Source organism: Aptenodytes patagonicus, chromosome Z (assembly GCF_965638725.1).
Source record: "Aptenodytes patagonicus chromosome Z, bAptPat1.pri.cur, whole genome shotgun sequence".
In the NCBI taxonomy this organism is placed as follows: Eukaryota; Metazoa; Chordata; class Aves; order Sphenisciformes; family Spheniscidae; genus Aptenodytes; species Aptenodytes patagonicus.
The window spans coordinates 10,322,262-10,339,493 of record NC_134982.1 but is presented as its reverse complement, the minus strand read 5'-3'; the positions used below and the strand labels follow the sequence as shown (position 1 = coordinate 10,339,493).

General features: G+C 61.0%; 7 protein-coding genes across 10 annotated transcripts in view; 1 reads left to right on the top strand and 6 right to left on the bottom strand.

The window, feature by feature from the left end:
• Positions 1–17,232, top strand: part of UBAP2 (ubiquitin associated protein 2) — a 238,357-nt gene that overhangs the window by 170,769 nt on the left and 50,356 nt on the right. The gene's annotated exons all lie outside the window — the stretch shown is intronic.
• Positions 88–669, bottom strand: LOC143172863 (interferon-like). The gene has a single exon (XM_076362705.1). It carries the CDS (start codon positions 667–669, stop codon positions 88–90), a length of 582 nt encoding a protein of 193 aa, XP_076218820.1.
• On the bottom strand, positions 3,148–3,729 carry LOC143172875 (interferon-like). The gene has a single exon (XM_076362719.1). It carries the CDS (start codon positions 3,727–3,729, stop codon positions 3,148–3,150), a length of 582 nt encoding a protein of 193 aa, XP_076218834.1.
• On the bottom strand, positions 6,208–6,789 carry LOC143172865 (interferon-like). The gene has a single exon (XM_076362707.1). The coding sequence runs from the start codon at positions 6,787–6,789 to the stop codon at positions 6,208–6,210; it is 582 nt and encodes a 193-aa protein (XP_076218822.1).
• On the bottom strand, positions 9,268–9,849 carry LOC143172866 (interferon-like). Its single transcript, XM_076362709.1, has one exon. The coding sequence runs from the start codon at positions 9,847–9,849 to the stop codon at positions 9,268–9,270; it is 582 nt and encodes a 193-aa protein (XP_076218824.1).
• On the bottom strand, positions 12,339–12,920 carry LOC143172867 (interferon-like). Its single transcript, XM_076362710.1, has one exon. It carries the CDS (start codon positions 12,918–12,920, stop codon positions 12,339–12,341), a length of 582 nt encoding a protein of 193 aa, XP_076218825.1.
• Positions 15,405–15,986, bottom strand: LOC143172868 (interferon-like). The gene has a single exon (XM_076362711.1). The coding sequence runs from the start codon at positions 15,984–15,986 to the stop codon at positions 15,405–15,407; it is 582 nt and encodes a 193-aa protein (XP_076218826.1).

Genomic DNA, 17,232 nt, shown 5'->3' with positions numbered 1-17,232 from the left:
GGTGGGGATGGGGCGGTGGTCGAGAAGCGGTGGCGTCGTCGTGGGTGGGGGTGCGTGGGGCCGTGCGGGTTGGTCGGGGTGGTTGGGCTAGTTGCTCATGGTGCGGGTGAGGTTGTGGAGGTGTTGGAAGCAGGCGCCAGCTTCGAGGCGGACGTGGTCCCAGGCGCAGGCGCTGTGGTTGTGGGTGTGGAGGAAGTCCTGGATGTGCCTGAAGTATCTGCTGATGTTGAGCAGGAGGTTGCGGGGCCCTTGGCCTTGGAAGAGCATGCCGTTGGCTGGCACGCATTGCTCCAGGTTGTGCTTGTAATGCTGGAGGTTGTTGAGGAGGCGATGGCGTGCCTGGGCGTCCCAGTGGTGGGGGGTGCTGGGGCTGCTGAGGGTTGTGAAGAGGTGCTGGAGGATGCGGAGGGCAATGTCGGCGGCTTGCTGTGGGTGGTTGGTGTGGAGGAGGGTGTCGGGGAAGAAGGGCGCCTGCTGGTGGTGGCAGGGCTGTGGCGGGCTGGGAGCCATGGCCCGGAGGAGCTGGAGGCTGTCCCAGGGGAAGGTGGCGTCGCGGGGACGCAGGTGGCGGCAGGCGAGGGCGGTGGCGGTGGCGAGAGCCGTCAGGAGGAGCAGGAGCGCCGGGGCGCCGTGCCGCGGGCAGGGCTGCGGGGTTGCGGGCGCAGCCATGGTGGGGCTGTGGGTGCTGCGTGGGTGGTGCTGGTCAGGAGCCTGGTCAGGCTTGGCGGTGGTGCGGGTGGGCGCTGTGCTTGGGGTGCTGCCGGGTGGCCGGCTTTATGTGGTGCGGCGGCTTTGCCTTCCTCGCTTTCTGGTTGCAGCGAGTTTCCGGCTGTGGTTTTCAGTTTTGGCTGGTGGCTGTGGTGGTCTTGGGGAAGTGCGTTGGTGGGGTGGCCGTGCGTGGGGAGGGCGGTGGCGGTGGTGTGCTGGGGGGAAGGTTGGCCGTAGTGGTTGAGTGGGGGATGCGAAAGCGCTGGGGCAGAGCGCTTGGGGGCAGCTGTGCCGGGGAGGTGTGTTAGGGTTTCCCTGTTGCCTGCAGGGCGAGCTGCGGTGCCTCTTTTCTGCAGCTGAAGTTTCCCTTCCTGCCCAAGGGTCTTTTCCGTCTGTGATGCCCTGGTGTTGGTTGTGGTCTGTTTTCCTTTCACTTGTGGCTCGCCTTTGTTTTCATCTTAGCCGGTCTTTTCTTTTCTTTTCTTCTTTTCTTTTCTTTTCGTGTTGGGAAGGGTTGTGAAGTGACGTCGCTTGGCAGAGCCTGGGGAGCCCCCTCCTGGAGCGAGGGCCTGGGGGTGGCGGGGGCTTGCGAGGAGGTGGCTCTGGGTGTAGGCACTTGAGCATTGGATGTGTTCCTGGACGGAGCTGCCCCAGCTCCTGCGTTTGAAGGTGATCGAGAGTGGGGAAGAAAGGCAGGAGGAGAGGCGTGAGGAAAAAGGAAGAGGAAAAAGGGAAGAGCTTTGCTGCTGCTGCTGGGTTGGATCCCTGGCTGTGGTCCCATGCGTGTGGCCCTGTAGCAGGGGTCTTGTTGTGTTTTCTGTGCCTCCTTGCCTGAGGTGGCTGGAGAGCGAAGAAGAAGATGTCCCCCGTAAGCGAAGGGTCTTGCGTTTGGGGTGGCCTGAGCCCCTGCGCCCCTGGAGGAGGGGCGTCCAAGAGTCCTCTGGAGGTGGAGCTGAGCGAGCCGATGTAGTTCTAGAACTCTAGTGGGAAGAGGAGGAGGTGGAGGTTGCCCTCGCTGAGGTTTTCAGGTCCCTTCCAACAGCAAGGGCAACGTTCTGCTTGTGCGAGAGATGCTGGGAGACGTGTTTTCTCAAAGCTTGTGGAGCAGGGGAAACGTGTGTGTGGTGGTGGTGGTGGCAGGGCGGTGGCGGTGGTGGGAGCCGTGGTCTTGTCAGGCAACGTTGTGTTGGTGGGTGCTGTGCTTGGGGTGCTGCTGGCACGCGCCCGATGATTTGGCGTACCTAGGTGGCGTGCGTCACTGCAGGAGGTAGGCTGATGTTGGAGGTCCGTGGCCGCAAGGTGTTTTCAAGTGGCGCAACGGGAGAGCTGTCGTGAAAAATGCCTGAAGCGGCAAGTGCAGCCGAACTCGGCCTAATCAAAGCGATCTCTGCCGTGCCTCTCCTTCATCGAATCGACTGGTTTGGGTTGGGAGGGACCTTTAAAGGTCGTCCGGTCCAACCCCCCAGCAATGAGCAGGGCCATCTTCAACTAGGTCGGGTTGCTTGGAGCCCCGTCCGACCTGAGCTTGAATGTTTCCAGGGATGGGGCACCCACCAGCTCTCTGGGCAACCTGTGGCAGCGCTTCACCCCCCTCACGGTAAAAAATGTCTTCCTTGAGTCTCGTCTGAATCTGGCCTCTCTTAGTTTAAAACCGTTACCCCTTGTCCTATCGCTACAGGCCCTATTAGAACGTCTGCGCCCATCTTTCTTATAAGCCCCCCTTAAGTATTGAAAGGCTGCAATAAGGTCTCCCCGGAGCCTTCTCTTCTCCAGGCTGAAGAACCCCAACTCCCCCCCAGGAGAGGTGTCCCAGCCCTCTGATCGTGTTTGTGGCCCTCGTCTGGAGGCGCTCCAACAGGTCCGCGTCTTGCTTGTACTGAGGGCTGCAGAGCAGCTGATCATCAGTCGGTCCAAAGCGGGGTGGAAGGTGGAAAATGTTGAGGAGAACGAGGGCCGAAGAGCTGATTCTGACGACGGCGGCTAAACCCTGGCAGAGGTTTTTGCAAGAGGTTGAGGGAAGCGCCTCGCTGGGGAGGTGCCAAAGAGAAGAGTGGGCACGGGATCTGCAGAGCCCTGTTGGGAGCAGGGCTCGGAGCAGGTGTTGAGTGGAGGTGGCTTCCCCCCACCCCGCAGGCTCGTTCCTGTGCTTCTGAGACAAGAGGCACCGGCAATCTTTTTGCAACAGGTCTTTATTTTCTGTCGAATAAATAGGTGAATAAATAGATGATAAAACCCATTGTCAAAATAAATAGACCAAGTTCTATAAATAGAGGAGCGGTCAGTGGAGGCGGAGGGTGCAGGGCCGTTCTTGCAGCGGCTCTTGCCGTGGGTCAGGGGAGGCGGGAGGACAGAGGTGGGGATGGGGCGGTGGTCGAGAAGCGGTGGCGTCGTCGTGGGTGGGGGTGCGTGGGGCCGTGCGGGTTGGTCGGGGTGGTTGGGCTAGTTGCTCATGGTGCGGGTGAGGTTGTGGAGGTGTTGGAAGCAGGCGCCAGCTTCGAGGCGGACGTGGTCCCAGGCGCAGGCGCTGTGGTTGTGGGTGTGGAGGAAGTCCTGGATGTGCCTGAAGTATCTGCTGATGTTGAGCAGGAGGTTGCGGGGCCCTTGGCCTTGGAAGAGCATGCCGTTGGCTGGCACGCATTGCTCCAGGTTGTGCTTGTAATGCTGGAGGTTGTTGAGGAGGCGATGGCGTGCCTGGGCGTCCCAGTGGTGGGGGGTGCTGGGGCTGCTGAGGGTTGTGAAGAGGTGCTGGAGGATGCGGAGGGCAATGTCGGCGGCTTGCTGTGGGTGGTTGGTGTGGAGGAGGGTGTCGGGGAAGAAGGGCGCCTGCTGGTGGTGGCAGGGCTGTGGCGGGCTGGGAGCCATGGCCCGGAGGAGCTGGAGGCTGTCCCAGGGGAAGGTGGCGTCGCGGGGACGCAGGTGGCGGCAGGCGAGGGCGGTGGCGGTGGCGAGAGCCGTCAGGAGGAGCAGGAGCGCCGGGGCGCCGTGCCGCGGGCAGGGCTGCGGGGTTGCGGGCGCAGCCATGGTGGGGCTGTGGGTGCTGCGTGGGTGGTGCTGGTCAGGAGCCTGGTCAGGCTTGGCGGTGGTGCGGGTGGGCGCTGTGCTTGGGGTGCTGCCGGGTGGCCGGCTTTATGTGGTGCGGCGGCTTTGCCTTCCTCGCTTTCTGGTTGCAGCGAGTTTCCGGCTGTGGTTTTCAGTTTTGGCTGGTGGCTGTGGTGGTCTTGGGGAAGTGCGTTGGTGGGGTGGCCGTGCGTGGGGAGGGCGGTGGCGGTGGTGTGCTGGGGGGAAGGTTGGCCGTAGTGGTTGAGTGGGGGATGCGAAAGCGCTGGGGCAGAGCGCTTGGGGGCAGCTGTGCCGGGGAGGTGTGTTAGGGTTTCCCTGTTGCCTGCAGGGCGAGCTGCGGTGCCTCTTTTCTGCAGCTGAAGTTTCCCTTCCTGCCCAAGGGTCTTTTCCGTCTGTGATGCCCTGGTGTTGGTTGTGGTCTGTTTTCCTTTCACTTGTGGCTCGCCTTTGTTTTCATCTTAGCCGGTCTTTTCTTTTCTTTTCTTCTTTTCTTTTCTTTTCGTGTTGGGAAGGGTTGTGAAGTGACGTCGCTTGGCAGAGCCTGGGGAGCCCCCTCCTGGAGCGAGGGCCTGGGGGTGGCGGGGGCTTGCGAGGAGGTGGCTCTGGGTGTAGGCACTTGAGCATTGGATGTGTTCCTGGACGGAGCTGCCCCAGCTCCTGCGTTTGAAGGTGATCGAGAGTGGGGAAGAAAGGCAGGAGGAGAGGCGTGAGGAAAAAGGAAGAGGAAAAAGGGAAGAGCTTTGCTGCTGCTGCTGGGTTGGATCCCTGGCTGTGGTCCCATGCGTGTGGCCCTGTAGCAGGGGTCTTGTTGTGTTTTCTGTGCCTCCTTGCCTGAGGTGGCTGGAGAGCGAAGAAGAAGATGTCCCCCGTAAGCGAAGGGTCTTGCGTTTGGGGTGGCCTGAGCCCCTGCGCCCCTGGAGGAGGGGCGTCCAAGAGTCCTCTGGAGGTGGAGCTGAGCGAGCCGATGTAGTTCTAGAACTCTAGTGGGAAGAGGAGGAGGTGGAGGTTGCCCTCGCTGAGGTTTTCAGGTCCCTTCCAACAGCAAGGGCAACGTTCTGCTTGTGCGAGAGATGCTGGGAGACGTGTTTTCTCAAAGCTTGTGGAGCAGGGGAAACGTGTGTGTGGTGGTGGTGGTGGCAGGGCGGTGGCGGTGGTGGGAGCCGTGGTCTTGTCAGGCAACGTTGTGTTGGTGGGTGCTGTGCTTGGGGTGCTGCTGGCACGCGCCCGATGATTTGGCGTACCTAGGTGGCGTGCGTCACTGCAGGAGGTAGGCTGATGTTGGAGGTCCGTGGCCGCAAGGTGTTTTCAAGTGGCGCAACGGGAGAGCTGTCGTGAAAAATGCCTGAAGCGGCAAGTGCAGCCGAACTCGGCCTAATCAAAGCGATCTCTGCCGTGCCTCTCCTTCATCGAATCGACTGGTTTGGGTTGGGAGGGACCTTTAAAGGTCGTCCGGTCCAACCCCCCAGCAATGAGCAGGGCCATCTTCAACTAGGTCGGGTTGCTTGGAGCCCCGTCCGACCTGAGCTTGAATGTTTCCAGGGATGGGGCACCCACCAGCTCTCTGGGCAACCTGTGGCAGCGCTTCACCCCCCTCACGGTAAAAAATGTCTTCCTTGAGTCTCGTCTGAATCTGGCCTCTCTTAGTTTAAAACCGTTACCCCTTGTCCTATCGCTACAGGCCCTATTAGAACGTCTGCGCCCATCTTTCTTATAAGCCCCCCTTAAGTATTGAAAGGCTGCAATAAGGTCTCCCCGGAGCCTTCTCTTCTCCAGGCTGAAGAACCCCAACTCCCCCCCAGGAGAGGTGTCCCAGCCCTCTGATCGTGTTTGTGGCCCTCGTCTGGAGGCGCTCCAACAGGTCCGCGTCTTGCTTGTACTGAGGGCTGCAGAGCAGCTGATCATCAGTCGGTCCAAAGCGGGGTGGAAGGTGGAAAATGTTGAGGAGAACGAGGGCCGAAGAGCTGATTCTGACGACGGCGGCTAAACCCTGGCAGAGGTTTTTGCAAGAGGTTGAGGGAAGCGCCTCGCTGGGGAGGTGCCAAAGAGAAGAGTGGGCACGGGATCTGCAGAGCCCTGTTGGGAGCAGGGCTCGGAGCAGGTGTTGAGTGGAGGTGGCTTCCCCCCACCCCGCAGGCTCGTTCCTGTGCTTCTGAGACAAGAGGCACCGGCAATCTTTTTGCAACAGGTCTTTATTTTCTGTCGAATAAATAGGTGAATAAATAGATGATAAAACCCATTGTCAAAATAAATAGACCAAGTTCTATAAATAGAGGAGCGGTCAGTGGAGGCGGAGGGTGCAGGGCCGTTCTTGCAGCGGCTCTTGCCGTGGGTCAGGGGAGGCGGGAGGACAGAGGTGGGGATGGGGCGGTGGTCGAGAAGCGGTGGCGTCGTCGTGGGTGGGGGTGCGTGGGGCCGTGCGGGTTGGTCGGGGTGGTTGGGCTAGTTGCTCATGGTGCGGGTGAGGTTGTGGAGGTGTTGGAAGCAGGCGCCAGCTTCGAGGCGGACGTGGTCCCAGGCGCAGGCGCTGTGGTTGTGGGTGTGGAGGAAGTCCTGGATGTGCCTGAAGTATCTGCTGATGTTGAGCAGGAGGTTGCGGGGCCCTTGGCCTTGGAAGAGCATGCCGTTGGCTGGCACGCATTGCTCCAGGTTGTGCTTGTAATGCTGGAGGTTGTTGAGGAGGCGATGGCGTGCCTGGGCGTCCCAGTGGTGGGGGGTGCTGGGGCTGCTGAGGGTTGTGAAGAGGTGCTGGAGGATGCGGAGGGCAATGTCGGCGGCTTGCTGTGGGTGGTTGGTGTGGAGGAGGGTGTCGGGGAAGAAGGGCGCCTGCTGGTGGTGGCAGGGCTGTGGCGGGCTGGGAGCCATGGCCCGGAGGAGCTGGAGGCTGTCCCAGGGGAAGGTGGCGTCGCGGGGACGCAGGTGGCGGCAGGCGAGGGCGGTGGCGGTGGCGAGAGCCGTCAGGAGGAGCAGGAGCGCCGGGGCGCCGTGCCGCGGGCAGGGCTGCGGGGTTGCGGGCGCAGCCATGGTGGGGCTGTGGGTGCTGCGTGGGTGGTGCTGGTCAGGAGCCTGGTCAGGCTTGGCGGTGGTGCGGGTGGGCGCTGTGCTTGGGGTGCTGCCGGGTGGCCGGCTTTATGTGGTGCGGCGGCTTTGCCTTCCTCGCTTTCTGGTTGCAGCGAGTTTCCGGCTGTGGTTTTCAGTTTTGGCTGGTGGCTGTGGTGGTCTTGGGGAAGTGCGTTGGTGGGGTGGCCGTGCGTGGGGAGGGCGGTGGCGGTGGTGTGCTGGGGGGAAGGTTGGCCGTAGTGGTTGAGTGGGGGATGCGAAAGCGCTGGGGCAGAGCGCTTGGGGGCAGCTGTGCCGGGGAGGTGTGTTAGGGTTTCCCTGTTGCCTGCAGGGCGAGCTGCGGTGCCTCTTTTCTGCAGCTGAAGTTTCCCTTCCTGCCCAAGGGTCTTTTCCGTCTGTGATGCCCTGGTGTTGGTTGTGGTCTGTTTTCCTTTCACTTGTGGCTCGCCTTTGTTTTCATCTTAGCCGGTCTTTTCTTTTCTTTTCTTCTTTTCTTTTCTTTTCGTGTTGGGAAGGGTTGTGAAGTGACGTCGCTTGGCAGAGCCTGGGGAGCCCCCTCCTGGAGCGAGGGCCTGGGGGTGGCGGGGGCTTGCGAGGAGGTGGCTCTGGGTGTAGGCACTTGAGCATTGGATGTGTTCCTGGACGGAGCTGCCCCAGCTCCTGCGTTTGAAGGTGATCGAGAGTGGGGAAGAAAGGCAGGAGGAGAGGCGTGAGGAAAAAGGAAGAGGAAAAAGGGAAGAGCTTTGCTGCTGCTGCTGGGTTGGATCCCTGGCTGTGGTCCCATGCGTGTGGCCCTGTAGCAGGGGTCTTGTTGTGTTTTCTGTGCCTCCTTGCCTGAGGTGGCTGGAGAGCGAAGAAGAAGATGTCCCCCGTAAGCGAAGGGTCTTGCGTTTGGGGTGGCCTGAGCCCCTGCGCCCCTGGAGGAGGGGCGTCCAAGAGTCCTCTGGAGGTGGAGCTGAGCGAGCCGATGTAGTTCTAGAACTCTAGTGGGAAGAGGAGGAGGTGGAGGTTGCCCTCGCTGAGGTTTTCAGGTCCCTTCCAACAGCAAGGGCAACGTTCTGCTTGTGCGAGAGATGCTGGGAGACGTGTTTTCTCAAAGCTTGTGGAGCAGGGGAAACGTGTGTGTGGTGGTGGTGGTGGCAGGGCGGTGGCGGTGGTGGGAGCCGTGGTCTTGTCAGGCAACGTTGTGTTGGTGGGTGCTGTGCTTGGGGTGCTGCTGGCACGCGCCCGATGATTTGGCGTACCTAGGTGGCGTGCGTCACTGCAGGAGGTAGGCTGATGTTGGAGGTCCGTGGCCGCAAGGTGTTTTCAAGCGGCGCAACGGGAGAGCTGTCGTGAAAAATGCCTGAAGCGGCAAGCGCAGCCGAACTCGGCCTAATCAAAGCGATCTCTGCCGTGCCTCTCCTTCATCGAATCGACTGGTTTGGGTTGGGAGGGACCTTTAAAGGTCGTCCGGTCCAACCCCCCAGCAATGAGCAGGGCCATCTTCAACTAGGTCGGGTTGCTCGGAGCCCCGTCCGACCTGAGCTTGAATGTTTCCAGGGATGGGGCACCCACCAGCTCTCTGGGCAACCTGTGGCAGCGCTTCACCCCCCTCACGGTAAAAAATGTCTTCCTTGAGTCTCGTCTGAATCTGGCCTCTCTTAGTTTAAAACCGTTACCCCTTGTCCTATCGCTACAGGCCCTATTAGAACGTCTGCGCCCATCTTTCTTATAAGCCCCCCTTAAGTATTGAAAGGCTGCAATAAGGTCTCCCCGGAGCCTTCTCTTCTCCAGGCTGAAGAACCCCAACTCCCCCCCAGGAGAGGTGTCCCAGCCCTCTGATCGTGTTTGTGGCCCTCGTCTGGAGGCGCTCCAACAGGTCCGCGTCTTGCTTGTACTGAGGGCTGCAGAGCAGCTGATCATCAGTCGGTCCAAAGCGGGGTGGAAGGTGGAAAATGTTGAGGAGAACGAGGGCCGAAGAGCTGATTCTGACGACGGCGGCTAAACCCTGGCAGAGGTTTTTGCAAGAAGTTGAGGGAAGCGCCTCGCTGGGGAGGTGCCAAAGAGAAGAGTGGGCACGGGATCTGCAGAGCCCTGTTGGGAGCAGGGCTCGGAGCAGGTGTTGAGTGGAGGTGGCTTCCCCCCACCCCGCAGGCTCGTTCCTGTGCTTCTGAGACAAGAGGCACCGGCAATCTTTTTGCAACAGGTCTTTATTTTCTGTCGAATAAATAGGTGAATAAATAGATGATAAAACCCATTGTCAAAATAAATAGACCAAGTTCTATAAATAGAGGAGCGGTCAGTGGAGGCGGAGGGTGCAGGGCCGTTCTTGCAGCGGCTCTTGCCGTGGGTCAGGGGAGGCGGGAGGACAGAGGTGGGGATGGGGCGGTGGTCGAGAAGCGGTGGCGTCGTCGTGGGTGGGGGTGCGTGGGGCCGTGCGGGTTGGTCGGGGTGGTTGGGCTAGTTGCTCATGGTGCGGGTGAGGTTGTGGAGGTGTTGGAAGCAGGCGCCAGCTTCGAGGCGGACGTGGTCCCAGGCGCAGGCGCTGTGGTTGTGGGTGTGGAGGAAGTCCTGGATGTGCCTGAAGTATCTGCTGATGTTGAGCAGGAGGTTGCGGGGCCCTTGGCCTTGGAAGAGCATGCCGTTGGCTGGCACGCATTGCTCCAGGTTGTGCTTGTAATGCTGGAGGTTGTTGAGGAGGCGATGGCGTGCCTGGGCGTCCCAGTGGTGGGGGGTGCTGGGGCTGCTGAGGGTTGTGAAGAGGTGCTGGAGGATGCGGAGGGCAATGTCGGCGGCTTGCTGTGGGTGGTTGGTGTGGAGGAGGGTGTCGGGGAAGAAGGGCGCCTGCTGGTGGTGGCAGGGCTGTGGCGGGCTGGGAGCCATGGCCCGGAGGAGCTGGAGGCTGTCCCAGGGGAAGGTGGCGTCGCGGGGACGCAGGTGGCGGCAGGCGAGGGCGGTGGCGGTGGCGAGAGCCGTCAGGAGGAGCAGGAGCGCCGGGGCGCCGTGCCGCGGGCAGGGCTGCGGGGTTGCGGGCGCAGCCATGGTGGGGCTGTGGGTGCTGCGTGGGTGGTGCTGGTCAGGAGCCTGGTCAGGCTTGGCGGTGGTGCGGGTGGGCGCTGTGCTTGGGGTGCTGCCGGGTGGCCGGCTTTATGTGGTGCGGCGGCTTTGCCTTCCTCGCTTTCTGGTTGCAGCGAGTTTCCGGCTGTGGTTTTCAGTTTTGGCTGGTGGCTGTGGTGGTCTTGGGGAAGTGCGTTGGTGGGGTGGCCGTGCGTGGGGAGGGTGGTGGCGGTGGTGTGCTGGGGGGAAGGTTGGCCGTAGTGGTTGAGTGGGGGATGCGAAAGCGCTGGGGCAGAGCGCTTGGGGGCAGCTGTGCCGGGGAGGTGTGTTAGGGTTTCCCTGTTGCCTGCAGGGCGAGCTGCGGTGCCTCTTTTCTGCAGCTGAAGTTTCCCTTCCTGCCCAAGGGTCTTTTCCGTCTGTGATGCCCTGGTGTTGGTTGTGGTCTGTTTTCCTTTCACTTGTGGCTCGCCTTTGTTTTCATCTTAGCCGGTCTTTTCTTTTCTTTTCTTTTCTTCTTTTCTTTTCTTTTCGTGTTGGGAAGGGTTGTGAAGTGACGTCGCTTGGCAGAGCCTGGGGAGCCCCCTCCTGGAGCGAGGGCCTGGGGGTGGCGGGGGCTTGCGAGGAGGTGGCTCTGGGTGTAGGCACTTGAGCATTGGATGTGTTCCTGGACGGAGCTGCCCCAGCTCCTGCGTTTGAAGGTGATCGAGAGTGGGGAAGAAAGGCAGGAGGAGAGGCGTGAGGAAAAAGGAAGAGGAAAAAGGGAAGAGCTTTGCTGCTGCTGCTGGGTTGGGTCCCTGGCTGTGGTCCCATGCGTGTGGCCCTGTAGCAGGGGTCTTGTTGTGTTTTCTGTGCCTCCTTGCCTGAGGTGGCTGGAGAGCGAAGAAGAAGATGTCCCCCGTAAGCGAAGGGTCTTGCGTTTGGGGTGGCCTGAGCCCCTGCGCCCCTGGAGGAGGGGCGTCCAAGAGTCCTCTGGAGGTGGAGCTGAGCGAGCCGATGTAGTTCTAGAACTCTAGTGGGAAGAGGAGGAGGTGGAGGTTGCCCTCGCTGAGGTTTTCAGGTCCCTTCCAACAGCAAGGGCAACGTTCTGCTTGTGCGAGAGACGCTGGGAGACGTGTTTTCTCAAAGCTTGTGGAGCAGGGGAAACGTGTGTGTGGTGGTGGTGGTGGTGGTGGCAGGGCGGTGGCGGTGGTGGGAGCCGTGGTCTTGTCAGGCAACGTTGTGTTGGTGGGTGCTGTGCTTGGGGTGCTGCTGGCACGCGCCCGATGATTTGGCGTACCTAGGTGGCGTGCGTCACTGCAGGAGGTAGGCTGATGTTGGAGGTCCGTGGCTGCAAGGTGTTTTCAAGCGGCGCAACGGGAGAGCTGTCGTGAAAAATGCCTGAAGCGGCAAGCGCAGCCGAACTCGGCCTAATCAAAGCGATCTCTGCCGTGCCTCTCCTTCATCGAATCGACTGGTTTGGGTTGGGAGGGACCTTTAAAGGTCGTCCGGTCCAACCCCCCAGCAATGAGCAGGGCCATCTTCAACTAGGTCGGGTTGCTCGGAGCCCCGTCCGACCTGAGCTTGAATGTTTCCAGGGATGGGGCACCCACCAGCTCTCTGGGCAACCTGTGGCAGCGCTTCACCCCCCTCACGGTAAAAAATGTCTTCCTTGAGTCTCGTCTGAATCTGGCCTCTCTTAGTTTAAAACCGTTACCCCTTGTCCTATCGCTACAGGCCCTATTAGAACGTCTGCGCCCATCTTTCTTATAAGCCCCCCTTAAGTATTGAAAGGCCGCAATAAGGTCTCCCCGGAGCCTTCTCTTCTCCAGGCTGAAGAACCCCAACTCCCCCCCAGGAGAGGTGTCCCAGCCCTCTGATCGTGTTTGTGGCCCTCGTCTGGAGGCGCTCCAACAGGTCCGCGTCTTGCTTGTACTGAGGGCTGCAGAGCAGCTGATCATCAGTCGGTCCAAAGCGGGGTGGAAGGTGGAAAATGTTGAGGAGAACGAGGGCCGAAGAGCTGATTCTGACGACGGCGGCTAAACCCTGGCAGAGGTTTTTGCAAGAGGTTGAGGGAAGCGCCTCGCTGGGGAGGTGCCAAAGAGAAGAGTGGGCACGGGATCTGCAGAGCCCTGTTGGGAGCAGGGCTCGGAGCAGGTGTTGAGTGGAGGTGGCTTCCCCCCACCCCGCAGGCTCGTTCCTGTGCTTCTGAGACAAGAGGCACCGGCAATCTTTTTGCAACAGGTCTTTATTTTCTGTCGAATAAATAGGTGAATAAATAGATGATAAAACCCATTGTCAAAATAAATAGACCAAGTTCTATAAATAGAGGAGCGGTCAGTGGAGGCGGAGGGTGCAGGGCCGTTCTTGCAGCGGCTCTTGCCGTGGGTCAGGGGAGGCGGGAGGACAGAGGTGGGGATGGGGCGGTGGTCGAGAAGCGGTGGCGTCGTCGTGGGTGGGGGTGCGTGGGGCCGTGCGGGTTGGTCGGGGTGGTTGGGCTAGTTGCTCATGGTGCGGGTGAGGTTGTGGAGGTGTTGGAAGCAGGCGCCAGCTTCGAGGCGGACGTGGTCCCAGGCGCAGGCGCTGTGGTTGTGGGTGTGGAGGAAGTCCTGGATGTGCCTGAAGTATCTGCTGATGTTGAGCAGGAGGTTGCGGGGCCCTTGGCCTTGGAAGAGCATGCCGTTGGCTGGCACGCATTGCTCCAGGTTGTGCTTGTAATGCTGGAGGTTGTTGAGGAGGCGATGGCGTGCCTGGGCGTCCCAGTGGTGGGGGGTGCTGGGGCTGCTGAGGGTTGTGAAGAGGTGCTGGAGGATGCGGAGGGCAATGTCGGCGGCTTGCTGTGGGTGGTTGGTGTGGAGGAGGGTGTCGGGGAAGAAGGGCGCCTGCTGGTGGTGGCAGGGCTGTGGCGGGCTGGGAGCCATGGCCCGGAGGAGCTGGAGGCTGTCCCAGGGGAAGGTGGCGTCGCGGGGACGCAGGTGGCGGCAGGCGAGGGCGGTGGCGGTGGCGAGAGCCGTCAGGAGGAGCAGGAGCGCCGGGGCGCCGTGCCGCGGGCAGGGCTGCGGGGTTGCGGGCGCAGCCATGGTGGGGCTGTGGGTGCTGCGTGGGTGGTGCTGGTCAGGAGCCTGGTCAGGCTTGGCGGTGGTGCGGGTGGGCGCTGTGCTTGGGGTGCTGCCGGGTGGCCGGCTTTATGTGGTGCGGCGGCTTTGCCTTCCTCGCTTTCTGGTTGCAGCGAGTTTCCGGCTGTGGTTTTCAGTTTTGGCTGGTGGCTGTGGTGGTCTTGGGGAAGTGCGTTGGTGGGGTGGCCGTGCGTGGGGAGGGCGGTGGCGGTGGTGTGCTGGGGGGAAGGTTGGCCGTAGTGGTTGAGTGGGGGATGCGAAAGCGCTGGGGCAGAGCGCTTGGGGGCAGCTGTGCCGGGGAGGTGTGTTAGGGTTTCCCTGTTGCCTGCAGGGCGAGCTGCGGTGCCTCTTTTCTGCAGCTGAAGTTTCCCTTCCTGCCCAAGGGTCTTTTCCGTCTGTGATGCCCTGGTGTTGGTTGTGGTCTGTTTTCCTTTCACTTGTGGCTCGCCTTTGTTTTCATCTTAGCCGGTCTTTTCTTTTCTTTTCTTCTTTTCTTTTCTTTTCGTGTTGGGAAGGGTTGTGAAGTGACGTCGCTTGGCAGAGCCTGGGGAGCCCCCTCCTGGAGCGAGGGCCTGGGGGTGGCGGGGGCTTGCGAGGAGGTGGCTCTGGGTGTAGGCACTTGAGCATTGGATGTGTTCCTGGACGGAGCTGCCCCAGCTCCTGCGTTTGAAGGTGATCGAGAGTGGGGAAGAAAGGCAGGAGGAGAGGCGTGAGGAAAAAGGAAGAGGAAAAAGGGAAGAGCTTTGCTGCTGCTGCTGGGTTGGGTCCCTGGCTGTGGTCCCATGCGTGTGGCCCTGTAGCAGGGGTCTTGTTGTGTTTTCTGTGCCTCCTTGCCTGAGGTGGCTGGAGAGCGAAGAAGAAGATGTCCCCCGTAAGCGAAGGGTCTTGCGTTTGGGGTGGCCTGAGCCCCTGCGCCCCTGGAGGAGGGGCGTCCAAGAGTCCTCTGGAGGTGGAGCTGAGCGAGCCGATGTAGTTCTAGAACTCTAGTGGGAGGAGGAGGAGGTGGAGGTTGCCCTCGCTGAGGTTTTCAGGTCCCTTCCAACAGCAAGGGCAACGTTCTGCTTGTGCGAGAGACGCTGGGAGACGTGTTTTCTCAAAGCTTGTGGAGCAGGGGAAACGTGTGTGTGGTGGTGGTGGTGGTGGTGGCAGGGCGGTGGCGGTGGTGGGAGCCGTGGTCTTGTCAGGCAACGTTGTGTTGGTGGGTGCTGTGCTTGGGGTGCTGCTGGCACGCGCCCGATGATTTGGCGTACCTAGGTGGCGTGCGTCACTGCAGGAGGTAGGCTGATGTTGGAGGTCCGTGGCTGCAAGGTGTTTTCAAGCGGCGCAACGGGAGAGCTGTCGTGAAAAATGCCTGAAGCGGCAAGCGCAGCCGAACTCGGCCTAATCAAAGCGATCTCTGCCGTGCCTCTCCTTCATCGAATCGACTGGTTTGGGTTGGGAGGGACCTTTAAAGGTCGTCCGGTCCAACCCCCCAGCAATGAGCAGGGCCATCTTCAACTAGGTCGGGTTGCTCGGAGCCCCGTCCGACCTGAGCTTGAATGTTTCCAGGGATGGGGCACCCACCAGCTCTCTGGGCAACCTGTGGCAGCGCTTCACCCCCCTCACGGTAAAAAATGTCTTCCTTGAGTCTCGTCTGAATCTGGCCTCTCTTAGTTTAAAACCGTTACCCCTTGTCCTATCGCTACAGGCCCTATTAGAACGTCTGCGCCCATCTTTCTTATAAGCCCCCCTTAAGTATTGAAAGGCCGCAATAAGGTCTCCCCGGAGCCTTCTCTTCTCCAGGCTGAAGAACCCCAACTCCCCCCCAGGAGAGGTGTCCCAGCCCTCTGATCGTGTTTGTGGCCCTCGTCTGGAGGCGCTCCAACAGGTCCGCGTCTTGCTTGTACTGAGGGCTGCAGAGCAGCTGATCATCAGTCGGTCCAAAGCGGGGTGGAAGGTGGAAAATGTTGAGGAGAACGAGGGCCGAAGAGCTGATTCTGACGACGGCGGCTAAACCCTGGCAGAGGTTTTTGCAAGAGGTTGAGGGAAGCGCCTCGCTGGGGAGGTGCCAAAGAGAAGAGTGGGCACGGGATCTGCAGAGCCCTGTTGGGAGCAGGGCTCGGAGCAGGTGTTGAGTGGAGGTGGCTTCCCCCCACCCCGCAGGCTCGTTCCTGTGCTTCTGAGACAAGAGGCACCGGCAATCTTTTTGCAACAGGTCTTTATTTTCTGTCGAATAAATAGGTGAATAAATAGATGATAAAACCCATTGTCAAAATAAATAGACCAAGTTCTATAAATAGAGGAGCGGTCAGTGGAGGCGGAGGGTGCAGGGCCGTTCTTGCAGCGGCTCTTGCCGTGGGTCAGGGGAGGCGGGAGGACAGAGGTGGGGATGGGGCGGTGGTCGAGAAGCGGTGGCGTCGTCGTGGGTGGGGGTGCGTGGGGCCGTGCGGGTTGGTCGGGGTGGTTGGGCTAGTTGCTCATGGTGCGGGTGAGGTTGTGGAGGTGTTGGAAGCAGGCGCCAGCTTCGAGGCGGACGTGGTCCCAGGCGCAGGCGCTGTGGTTGTGGGTGTGGAGGAAGTCCTGGATGTGCCTGAAGTATCTGCTGATGTTGAGCAGGAGGTTGCGGGGCCCTTGGCCTTGGAAGAGCATGCCGTTGGCTGGCACGCATTGCTCCAGGTTGTGCTTGTAATGCTGGAGGTTGTTGAGGAGGCGATGGCGTGCCTGGGCGTCCCAGTGGTGGGGGGTGCTGGGGCTGCTGAGGGTTGTGAAGAGGTGCTGGAGGATGCGGAGGGCAATGTCGGCGGCTTGCTGTGGGTGGTTGGTGTGGAGGAGGGTGTCGGGGAAGAAGGGCGCCTGCTGGTGGTGGCAGGGCTGTGGCGGGCTGGGAGCCATGGCCCGGAGGAGCTGGAGGCTGTCCCAGGGGAAGGTGGCGTCGCGGGGACGCAGGTGGCGGCAGGCGAGGGCGGTGGCGGTGGCGAGAGCCGTCAGGAGGAGCAGGAGCGCCGGGGCGCCGTGCCGCGGGCAGGGCTGCGGGGTTGCGGGCGCAGCCATGGTGGGGCTGTGGGTGCTGCGTGGGTGGTGCTGGTCAGGAGCCTGGTCAGGCTTGGCGGTGGTGCGGGTGGGCGCTGTGCTTGGGGTGCTGCCGGGTGGCCGGCTTTATGTGGTGCGGCGGCTTTGCCTTCCTCGCTTTCTGGTTGCAGCGAGTTTCCGGCTGTGGTTTTCAGTTTTGGCTGGTGGCTGTGGTGGTCTTGGGGAAGTGCGTTGGTGGGGTGGCCGTGCGTGGGGAGGGCGGTGGCGGTGGTGTGCTGGGGGGAAGGTTGGCCGTAGTGGTTGAGTGGGGGATGCGAAAGCGCTGGGGCAGAGCGCTTGGGGGCAGCTGTGCCGGGGAGGTGTGTTAGGGTTTCCCTGTTGCCTGCAGGGCGAGCTGCGGTGCCTCTTTTCTGCAGCTGAAGTTTCCCTTCCTGCCCAAGGGTCTTTTCCGTCTGTGATGCCCTGGTGTTGGTTGTGGTCTGTTTTCCTTTCACTTGTGGCTCGCCTTTGTTTTCATCTTAGCCGGTCTTTTCTTTTCTTTTCTTCTTTTCTTTTCTTTTCGTGTTGGGAAGGGTTGTGAAGTGACGTCGCTTGGCAGAGCCTGGGGAGCCCCCTCCTGGAGCGAGGGCCTGGGGGTGGCGGGGGCTTGCGAGGAGGTGGCTCTGGGTGTAGGCACTTGAGCATTGGATGTGTTCCTGGACGGAGCTGCCCCAGCTCCTGCGTTTGAAGGTGATCGAGAGTGGGGAAGAAAGGCAGGAGGAGAGGCGTGAGGAAAAAGGAAGAGGAAAAAGGGAAGAGCTTTGCTGCTGCTGCTGGGTTGGATCCCTGGCTGTGGTCCCATGCGTGTGGCCCTGTAGCAGGGGTCTTGTTGTGTTTTCTGTGCCTCCTTGCCTGAGGTGGCTGGAGAGCGAAGAAGAAGATGTCCCCCGTAAGCGAAGGGTCTTGCGTTTGGGGTGGCCTGAGCCCCTGCGCCCCTGGAGGAGGGGCGTCCAAGAGTCCTCTGGAGGTGGAGCTGAGCGAGCTGATGTAGTTCTAGAACTCTAGTGGGAGGAGGAGGAGGTGGAGGTTGCCCTCGCTGAGGTTTTCAGGTCCCTTCCAACAGCAAGGGCAACGTTCTGCTTGTGCGAGAGACGCTGGGAGACGTGTTTTCTCAAAGCTTGTGGAGCAGGGGAAACGTGTGTGTGGTGGTGGTGGTGGTGGTGGTGGTGGCAGGGCGGTGGCGGTGGTGGGAGCCGTGGTCTTGTCAGGCAACGTTGTGTTGGTGGGT